The 10,880-nt window shown below is 48.2% G+C and overlaps 1 protein-coding gene and 1 long non-coding RNA gene across 9 annotated transcripts in view; one reads left to right on the top strand and one right to left on the bottom strand.

Moving 5' to 3' along the window:
- RTKN (rhotekin) overlaps positions 1-3,693 on the bottom strand; it is a 16,572-nt gene extending 12,879 nt beyond the window's left edge. For 2 of the 8 annotated variants that reach the window (XM_040458463.1, XM_040458464.1), the window contains exon 1: positions 446-1,212. In XM_040458463.1, the coding sequence (XP_040314397.1) occupies positions 446-889 (444 nt within the window). In that variant the 5' untranslated portion in view covers positions 890-1,212. The other 6 variants (XM_040458469.1, XM_040458466.1, XM_040458465.1 and 3 more) reach the window with 6 other exon arrangements.
- Positions 3,467-5,744, top strand: LOC121019239 (uncharacterized). The gene is made up of 2 exons (XR_005785507.1): positions 3,467-3,576; positions 5,242-5,744. It is a non-coding gene; the product is annotated as an uncharacterized LOC121019239 (long non-coding RNA).
- Positions 5,745-10,880: the final 5,136 nt, after the last annotated feature.

Here is a 10,880-nt window from a genome sequence, read left to right as displayed (position 1 = left end):
AAAAAAAATTTAAAAAAAAAAAAGAATAAATAGAGGAACAAACAGCTCGCTGCCATCTCCAGGGCCAACAGAATTCTTACATCCTGATGCAGAGCCCCCCTCCCCTTCTCTAGCAAGGCCACAGCCTTCCTACAAACCTCTCTTACATCAAAGTCCTCTCTTCTTTCCACACTTAAATGACCCCCTCCAAAACACACATCCACACCCACTCACAGAGCTTTCAGAAACAGGTGTAAAGACCCTTCTGCCAACATAATGCTCTGCTCAACAGAACTGAGCGTAGGTCCACACACAGCATCTAACACAAGGCATACAGAACCACCTGGCCCTCTCCCCACTTTGAGCAGGTCCCACCCTCCCTCCTCAGCCCCAGCAGGGCTGCGTGGGGGCAAACTGAGGCTGGGGTGCATGCACAGGAGGTGTACTCCAGGGGTGGGGGCGTTACCTCCAGGCTGAGCGCCATCTGTCGAATGTAGAGCATATTCAGGTCCTCCAGGATGTGCAATCTGTCCTGCATCTTTGTGCCCCCACTGCCCCTTCCCTTGTGGACCCCTCCAGAGGGGGGGGTGCTGGACAGGCACCACGCTGCTCCACAATTCCTCCTCCCGCTGCTTCCCTGGTCTTGAAAGAAGTGGGCAGAGGGCAGAGGCTGCCCTCGTCCCTCTGCACTCCTGTTACACCCCTCTGGCAGCTGTGACAAACTTCCCTTGCCTACCACTGTTCCAGAGTCCTGGTGGGAGCCAGGCATGGGAAGAAAGGAAAGCGAGGTGAGAGTGAGGAAGGTCCCAGGAAGGGAGGCCAGCTGCAGAGGGGGCTCTGGGCACAGAGTGTCCAGTCTTGCTTTGGTGGCAGCTGTTCTCCCAGCTGTGGAAGAAAAAGGCCCTTTCATTCCGACTCTGGCCCCTCCCCAGCCCCCGCCCACATCCCTGGCCTGGTGGACAGAGAGTCTGTGTGCCGGTAGGGCGTGAGGGGCAGGCACAGCTGGAAGGGGGCAGGGAGGGGACGCTCACGCAGGTTTTACAGAGTTGTGGGTTTGGGCAGCAGGTCAGAGCTTTCTGAGAGGGGTTCTCACTCTCAGAAAGAAGAGGGATGGAGGTGAGGACTTGACTGGTGAGCCCAGGGAGCGGGACAAAGGGGTACACTGGGCCCAACCCCCAGGGCCACCTCTTCCAACTTGGGGCCCTTATCCAGCCCGCCCCACCCTGGGCTCACAATTACCTCGCTTTTCCAGAAGAAGGGAGGAGAGGGCGGGAGAAAGGCAGGGGTGTGCCTGTCTGCTGCTGCCCCCGCTCCCCTCTGCGGGCCCCTTCCCTTCCAGACAGGAAACCAGCCCCGATTCCCAGCCAGCTGCAGCTTTGCCCCCCCCCCTCCCCCCCCCCCCCGCCCCACCACCTCCAACCCGGCCCACGGAGTCACACTCCCCTCAGCGGCCGGCGGGCCCTGCGACTCCGCCCCGGCTCCTCTGGCTCCTCTGGCTCCTCTGCTCTGGCCCCTTAGGCCCAGCTTATCCCAGGGGCGGCCCCAGCCCACAGGCCCCTCCTCTTGGTCCCCAGGCCTCGCCTCTCCCTCCCCCACGCTGGTCACACGCTGGGTTGCTCGTGAGGAACCCGACAAAGCCCCTCTCCCCCAGGTCCACTGGCTTCTGAGTCAGAGAAGGCCCGGGACACCGGGAGGTGGATGTGAAAGGGCCTTTGTTCTGGGCAGGCTGGGGGGAAAGGGCAGAAGCCAGGCCTGGAATCTCGGCCCGGAGGGAGAGGGGGGCGGGAGGAAGGCCCCCTCACTTAACCCTTTACAGGTCCTGCAGGGAAGGAGAGGTGACCTTGGGGACAGCCTCTTTGCTGTCGCTACTGCCCTCGGTCCTAACTCAGGCCCACAACGTTCAGCCGCTCCCAAGCCTCTACGGGGAGTTACAGGTAGGGCTCAGACTAGGTAGGTAATGGGGTAGAGCCGAAATTGTGACTAGAGACTGGGCTGCAAAGTTTTGGTGTGGTAAACGCCCAAATCATTAAAAGGGACTCCCCCGCCCCACCACACACACTCCCAGCCCTTCAGGGGCACAGAGGAGCAGTTGGGGAGGGCTTCAGCGACTAAGTGGTCAGACCTGGCCTAGAAGTCGAGTTGGTGATGAAGGCTGTCCCAGATGGTTGAGACAGGTTGTGAGATAGGGCTGGCGGCCGAGGAAGAAGAGGGAGCCCAAACGAATCCGAGCTGTTTGGGGCCCGCCTACCCGCTCACCTCCCTTCGCCGCGGGATGCGCAGGATAGGCCGGGTCCAGGCACACTTTGGGAATCGAGCCTGCGGACCCTTAAACTCAAGCCAACCCGGAGTTTTTCCAGGCAGAGACAAGTCATCCCAACTGGTCAGGGAGTGTCGGGGGTGGCACAGGTTTGATTAACTTTCAGACGGTGCGCGCCTCACTTCTGAAGTCAACAACCGGTTAGAACCCAGACCGCGGCGTCTCCGCCCCTCGGCGTGCGCGCGGGCGGGGGCGGGGGGCCGAGGGCAGCCGGGGCTGCAGGAGCCGGGGGAAGGGGGAGGCCGGGACGCGGGTCTCACCTCGGGCGGGTCGCTGAAGAGGCTGAGTCGGAAGCGGCCGCGTTTGAACTCCATCTCCAGGGCGGAGCCCCTGGCCACGGTGACCCGGCTCCGGTGGTTTCGGGAGAACATGCTGGCGACCCCGCGCCTTTACCTGCTCTGTGAGTTCCCGGAGCCGCCAGCTGTGTCCGATCTCGTCCGCTTCTGTTCCTCGACGTCCGCCAGCCAGTCCGGCTGGGAATCTCCCGCAGCCGGATTCCCAAACTCCGCCCCCGGAGACGACACCTGGGCTGGGCAGGGCGCGGCACCCTCCTTCTCCACCCCCGCCAAAGGCCAGGCCGGCCGAGCCAGTCCCGAGGCACCAAGCAGTCCTGGCCCGACAACCCCACAGCCAGGCACCCTACACTGCTCAAACACTGCGGGGGCGCGTCATCCGGTCGCGCCCAGGTCTCAGGCGCCTCACCTGGGAAAGGGGCGGACCCAGGGAAGCCCCGCCCCGCCCGCCTCCCCCACCTGGCAAGCCCCACTACCTGCGCGCGGAAAATCCCGTGGCCACCTGGGGTCACTGCGTGGCACACTGCGGTTCTAGCCGGGCCCCGGGACCGTCCCCAGTTCCACACCAAGCAGCTTCTGAAGTGATCGTTTCAACTTCCTACAGTCTCAATGTCTCTTCGTCCCCCTCCCGCTTTAGGTCCTCCATTCTCTACCTGCCCATCCACCCAATCCCGGGGCCATGCTTAAGCATGTTTTGGAATCCTGTTGTGTCAATTACTAACTGTGGAGCCTCGACTCAGTCTTGAACTGAGCTTCAGTTTTCTCATCTGTTCAATGGGGGTATAGTAATTATCTCCATTCCTCCGGTTGCTATGAGGATTCCATATGAGAATGGGTGTAAGATGCCCAGCATAGTGTCTGACATAAAGCAATTGCTCCAAAAGTGGAGCTATGAAGACAAAGGAGCAGGTGCAGCACTCTTGTGTCCTTGGATGGGGCACAGGTGACCTCAGCGATCTGGACCCAGATGATAAGTGCCTTACGAGGGTGAGTTGATCATTGACCTCAATGTTGACTATTTTTCAGCTGCTTTGCTGGATGGGCAAGACAGGATTAACACTCTCAGTCTGTGCAGAAGAGGGGGCCCTCCTCACCCCACAGAGCCTAGTGACAGAGAAAGAAATGGCAGAGTATTAGCTTGCTGACCACACTGATTAGTCTTTTGGGGATTCTAGAACTTACTGGAGAGAACTTGATAGATTAATAAAATTAAATAAATAAGTGAATAAATCTTGAGAGTAAGTCTCCTTCATAGCAGATGGGCTGGAGTCGGAGAAATAGTAGCCTTTAACTTTAGAGAGGACAGAATTGCTCTGCTACGGCAAATTACTCAAATGTTCTTCTAGAAGACCTGACTTAAGATTACTTCAGCAAAAGGGGAAATTTCTTGTCTTAAGGAACTAAAATATCCAGAGGCCAGGCTTTAGATGTGGCTTGACTCAGGCATTCAGCGTCCCAAGGATCCTGCCTCTTCCCGTCATCTACCTCTACTTTGCTCCACATTGGCTTCACTCTCCACAGCATGAGATTGTTTCCGAAAATTCTGGGTCTATAACTTTTCAGGCTTAAATTCAGGGAAAAAGACAGCATCTGTTTCCTGAACATCCTACCCATGTCTTGGATTCACTACGGGCCATCTGGGATCATTTGTCCAACCTCTGTAGCCAGAGGGGTCGACCGACCTGAACCAATCACTGTGGCTAAGGGAGGATTCTACATGCCAGTCGACCAGACCTGGGTCACTTGCCCACTCCCAGAGACCAATTGGAACCTATTGACTGAGGAGAGGAGGGAAGGGAGAGGTGGTTTCCCAAAGACTGTTTCAGTACTACCACCAGAAGGTGAGGGAATGGATGCTGGGGAGGAAAACCGCAAACAGCCTTGATATACAGTTACATGGAGAAGGGAATTCTTCTGGTCAGTAGGAAAGTCCGATCAAAAGATTTTATAAAATCCATGGCCTCTGAGATAAACCTCAAAGAGTGGGTGAGGAGAGGGAAGGGGAAAGGCTTTGGGTTTTTTTGTTTTGTTTTTTTTTTTAGTGTTGTTGTTTCATTTTTGTTTTTTTAGTAAACTCTACCCCCAATGTGGGGCTCAAACCCATGACCTCATGATTAAGAGTCACCATCATATGCTCTACTGACTGAACCAGCCAGGCACCCCAGAATTGTTTATTTCTTCAAATATCTATTGTCATTCTTTTTTTTTTTTTAATCTTTAAATGTTTATTTATTTTTGAGAAACAGGGGAAGAGTGCCGGCAGGGGAGGCAGAGAGAGAGGGAGACAGAGGATCGGAAGCAGGCTCTGCGCTGACAGCAGTGAGCCCAATGTGGGGCTTGAACTCATGAACCATGAGATCATAACCTGAGCTGAAGTCAGATGCTTAATAGACTGAGCTACCCAGGCGCCCCTCTATTGTCATTCTCCTTAACTGTAAATTCCCCAGGGAGGAACAATCTGTCTTGTCAACTGCTTTATGCCCTGTGCCCGGCACAAAGGAAGTACTCAATCAACCATCATTGAAGTAAATGAATACAGGAAATGCCTCAAGTCAACATGCAGATTTGAGAGTACCTGACTGGGATGAGCCATGCTGTTGGACTAAAAGGGTTCATTTCAAACACTATTTGTTTTTGTTTTTTTTTTTTTAGCAACAGAATGAAATCTTACCTGGAATATGTGAAATAGAAGCAAGCAGCTGCTGTGATGGGAGCAGGGCTGGAGCCTCAAGCACTGTCCTCTCCACAGGCCCTCAGCTGCCCTGCACCCCACCCCGGGGAGCTTGTGCTCTCCCTCTCTGGAAGGGTTTGAAAACCCCTGCAAGAGGTGGAGGAATAGAAGATGTCTGGAAAGGAAGTGGAGCTCACATCCTGCCTGGGAATCTGAATTCCATGTGACTGAAGATTTTACAAAAGGAGTGGGATAGCTAGAGTTGTATTTTAGAGATCATAATCCGGCAGCCTCTTTCATAAATCAGTTGGAGGAGGTTGTGATGGGTCAGGGAAGCCAGTTGACACTGTGCCTGAATAGGAGTGGAGAAACAAGGGCCAACAGTTTTGTGGATTGATTTATTTTTTAAATTAAATTCTTATTTGAAAACACACATACAGTTGGAAAAAAAAAACTAATGTACTCCTAATTTGACATTTAAAAATAATACAAAATACGGGGTGCCTGGATGTCCCAGTTGGTTAATGGTCTGACTCTTGATCTCAGCTCAGGTCTTGATCTCATAGCCTTGAGTTGAAGCCCTGAATTGGGCTCCCCACTGGGTATGAGGCCTACTTAAAAATAAAATAAAATAAAATAAAATAAAATAGGGGCGCCTGGGTGGCGCAGTCGGTTAAGCATCCGACTTCAGCCAGGTCACGATCTCACGGTCCGTGAGTTCGAGCCCCGCGTCGGGCTCTGGGCTGATGGCTCAGAGTCTGGAGCCTGTTTCTGATTCTGTGTCTCCCTCTCTCTCTGCCCCTCCCCCGTTCATGCTCTGTCTCTCTTTGTCCCAAAAATAAATAAACGTTGAAAAAAAAATTTAAAAATAAAATGAAGTAAAACAGAATAGAATACAATAGAATAAAATATAAAATAAAAATAATATAAAGTAAAAAATAAATGAATAAAAGCATGCCTTCCTCAGCATCAGAGAAAAACATTGAGACATTTAGTGCCATGGCGTACTGAGGCCTCACACTAGCTCATAAGAGACAACTGCTAAATTGCCTAGAATTGTGCATTTCAGGTGTTAAACACAGCTTTGATTAAAAATTAAATCTAAAACCTCACAAATAAATTCTATTAAAGCAAAGGTGACAAATACTCAAAATTCATCACTTCCTCATTTCACTATTTTTCTATTATCTGTTGAGGTTATTTGTATCAATAGTATACACACACACACACACACACACACACACACACACACACAGTGGAAATGCTATGTCTCTTCCTAAATTCCTGTGTTCCATCATGTCACATTTGAAATTGGGCATGGTGAGAGTAGTTACACAACAGAAACAGGTGAACACCATAAATCAGGGCTGTTTTTTTTTCTTTTCTCTCGGGGAGCTTTTGTTAAAAATTTACCAGCGTACTACTGGTTGGGTGCATAATCTTTCCAACTTTTTCCTTTACTTATGTCTGTGTCTCTGTCTCTCCAACTATGAAGTAGATATCCGGAGAAGGGGTTGTCAGTCACCTGGTGTTCAAATCATCCTCCTATTTCTGCATGGTCCCCTACTGTGGACAATATTGGTAGGCTGAGGCTCTACCCTCATTATGGCATCTGGAGAAGGTTATTCATCCTCTCTCACACTTCTTCACAGCTCAGGGATAAGCGCTTGGCCTAAGCCAACCAATTGGAATGCTCCCAACTGGACTTTGAATCTTGAACAAGTGAAAACAAGACCCAGGGAGAGTTCATGATATAATCATTGCACCTGCAGCCCATGGGGAGCAGGTGGCTGTGCCAACAGGGAAATCCTCATCAGCAGGTTCTGGTGGTGTCATTGGTGTAGCTCAGTGCCACCTCAGCCACATGTTCCTACTTCCTGGCCTCTCTTGGTTCCCACCCTTTTCAAAGGAAAGGACAAGATGAGCCCAAAACATTTTGTAGTGTTAGAAAGTAAAAAAGTGCTCAAAGAACGATGGAGACATGTCAAAAGGACCCAGAAATCATCTTAAAGAAATGCCCACTGACCAAACCTGGGACATGTTTCAGCATCAAAATGAATAATGGTACTAATGGATTACAACCCACTGACTGAAACAGAAAATGATATAAATAATTCATATGTAAAGGAATGTAAGAAAAGAAAGCACCCCTTCACAGTAGCATGCCCACTAATAATACATGTAGATGCAATAATGGAAGTAGAAAGATTACGTTGGCAATTATTACATATTGTTGATTCACAGAGTATTTGTCAATGGATACTAAGCTTGGTAGATGGAGGTTTGATGGGGAACAGGATTATCAGAGTAGTTTCAAAGTATATCCCCAGAAAATAACTCATTAATTACAAAAGTGAACAATGGAGACTTTACAGTGGAGAACACTGACAGACACCACTGTGACCAGGTGATCAAGGTTAGCGTCATCAATAGTGAGACAGGCTGATACCATGTGCCTCCTGATGTGATACACTGAGAAGAACACAGCACAGTCTTCTTTGTGTAGTATTCCGGCCAACAATTATGAATCTAGACATGAGGAAACACCAGATGCATCCAGGTTTAGGGGCATCCTAAGGAACCAAAGGCCTGTTCCCCCCTTTTTTAAAGATTTCATTTTGGGGGTGCCTGAGTGACTCAGTTGGTTAAGCATCTGACTCTTGGTTTTGGCTCAGGTCATGATCTCATGGTTTGTGGGTTCGAGCCCTGTGTTAGTCTCCATACTGACAATGCCAGAGCCTTCTTGGGATTCTCTCTTTCCCTCCCCTACCTCTCTCTCTGCCCTTCCCCCACTTGCACATGCGTGCTCTCTCTTTCTCAAAAATAAATACACTTGTGGCACCTGGTGGCTCAGTTGGTTAAGCAACTAACTCTTGATTTTAGCTCAGGTCATGATCTTGTGGTTCATGAGTTTGAGCCCCATGGTGGTCTCCATGCTAACGGCACAGAGCATGCTTGGGATTTTCTCTCTCTGCCCCTCTCCTACTCTCTCTTTCTTAAAATAAATAAATAAGCATTTTTAAAAATTTTGTTTTTAAGTAATCTCTACACTCAATGTAGGGCTCAAATTTACAACCCTGAGGTCAAGAGTTGCATGCTCTACCAAATGAGCCTGAGCCAGTCAAGAGCCCCCAAAGGTCTGTACTCTTTATCTATTTTTTATTTATTTAATGTTTATTTATTTTTGAGAGAGACAGAGTGCAAGCTGGGGAGGGGCAGAGAGAGGGAGACACAGAATCTGAAACAGGCTCCAGGCTCTGAGCTGTCAGCACAGAGCCCCACATGGGGCTTGAACCCATGAACCATGAGATCATGACCTGAGCTGAAGTTGGAAGCTTACCTGACTGAGCCACCCAAGTGCTCCAGGTCTGTACTCTTTAAAATTGTCAAGGTCATGAAATATATGGAAAGAGTGCAGAAATGTTCCAGATTAAAGTAAATCAAAGAGATACAATAAGAAAATGTAATGCATGATTCCGGATTTGGATTCTGGGCTAGAAAGGAAAAGAAGACATTGGGCAGCTGGTCAAACTTGAATGCCCTCTGTGGATTGGATGGTCACGTTCTATCAATGTTAATTTCCTGATTGGGAGGGTTGCACAAAGGTTATAGAACAGAGTACTTGTTTGCTGATATATTTAAGGGGGAAATGGCATCAGGTCTGCAACTTTGTCTGAGATCAGAAAAGAAGTAATGATAATGAGGGGGAGGGGTAATGACAAATGTTAACAATTGCAGAATCTGATTTTAGGAAGTAAGAGAGTCCTTTGTACTCTTCCTGCAACTTTTCTGTATGTTTGCGATTATTACAAAATAAATTATATTTTTAAAATAAGGCCAAGAACTCTTTCAGAAGAATAAAGTTCTTCCTTTTACCCTACAAACATGCTTAAATCTCTTCTGAACAAAGCAAAACCAAAACAAAACAAAATAACGAAGCTAGCAGCTACTTGCTGTTGCCACTTGCTCCCTGCTGGGCATCAGGATGTTGAGGAAATACCACTGAGCCTGGTGTCAGGAAGCCTCTGTTGGAGGCTGGCTCAACACTCCCTAACTATGTGACTTTGACTAAATCATTTAACCTCTCTGAGCCTCAGTTTCTTCATGAGGTAACAATAGTAGCTCTTACAGAGCTGCCATGGAGATCAAGGGAGAGAAGGATATGAAAGCAGGTTATAAATTATACTGTGTTTGACAAATACTAACTGTAGGTGGTCCCTCACTTTAACCCCTGGTGATACAGGACTATTGCCTTCACACCTGCTAGAATGCATCTCCTTCTAGGAGCTCAGCCTGCCCTCTGCAGGACTACACATAACTGATCACAGCCTTCATCTGTTGAAGTATGACTTTCTTGCCCTCTTTTGGCCTCTTCTTCTCAACTCTGCCTGGCCACTCTGCCTGCCTATCCAGGACAGATGATCACTCAGATCTGTTCCTGGTCTTTTCCTCTTCATCTGCTTGTTCATTCTGGAATGTCTCATCTATTCCCATGCTTTTGGGGGCACCTCTGTTTCTATGCTGATGACACCCATACTCACACCTTTTGCACTGGCTTCTCCTGTCGGTATTCCATCTCCATCTGGGCATTCACTCAGGCATTTCAAATTCACCTTGGGCAACAATAACTGATTCTCATACTTTCTTCTCTTCCTATGTTCACTTTCTTATTTAAAACACTACGCTCCCTCTAAATACTTGGGCCAGAAATGCAGAAGTCAAGTATTGTTGTTGTCATTTGCTTATTGAACATCTACTATTTTCCAGGTACAAAGTACTTTGCATTCTTGATTCACTTTTTTTCCTTGAAAGAGCCTTCTAAAGTAACTCCTACTTCATTCCATCTTACAAAGCTGAAATCTAGGGTTCAGAAAGCTTAAATAACTTTTTAGTTCAAGATTATACAGCTAATAAATAGTGGAACTATTTTTTTTTAATTTTTTTTCCAACGTTTATTTATTTTTGGGACAGAGAGAGACAGAGCATGAACGGGGGAGGGGCAGAGAGAGAGGGAGACACAGAATCGGAAACAGGCTCCAGGCTCTGAGCCATCAGCCCAGAGCCCGACGCGGGGCTCGAACTCACGGACCGCGAGATCGTGACCTGGCTGAAGTCGGACGCTTAACCGACTGCGCCACCCAGGCGCCCCTAGTGGAACTATTTTTTTTATAATAGGATAGTCTGACTCCAAAGTCCATTCTGTTAATCTTAATCATTATACAACATTGACTTCTTCGTGAATTCTCATATATAATTTCATTGATTCCTTTTAATTTTGTCACTGAAATGTCTCTTGAATCAGTTCTTTCTTTGTTCCGTGATGCTATCTAGTTCAGACACACATCTTGTACATACTTAAACATTTGTATATAGGCGGTACATTTTTCTATTTATAAATTTGATATATACTGGCTGTAAGAAAATTCATCACAGATCTAGGTAGTAGAAGTTCCCCAACCCCAACTTCTAAAGATAACCACAATTAAGGTGTAGTATGCATTCCTCATTTTTTTCTATATATATAGAAGCATATTACAGTTTTTTTTTTATTTTTTTTTAAATTTTTTTTTTCAACGTTTTTATTTTTTTTTTTATTTTTGGGACAGAGAGAGACAGAGCA

This window comes from Herpailurus yagouaroundi, unplaced genomic scaffold (genome assembly GCF_014898765.1).
Source record: "Herpailurus yagouaroundi ecotype Mexico unplaced genomic scaffold, PumYag 221, whole genome shotgun sequence".
NCBI lineage: Eukaryota > Metazoa > Chordata > Mammalia > Carnivora > Felidae > Herpailurus > Herpailurus yagouaroundi.
Note: the sequence above shows the minus strand (reverse complement) of the source record. Positions and strands in the feature narration are given on the sequence as shown.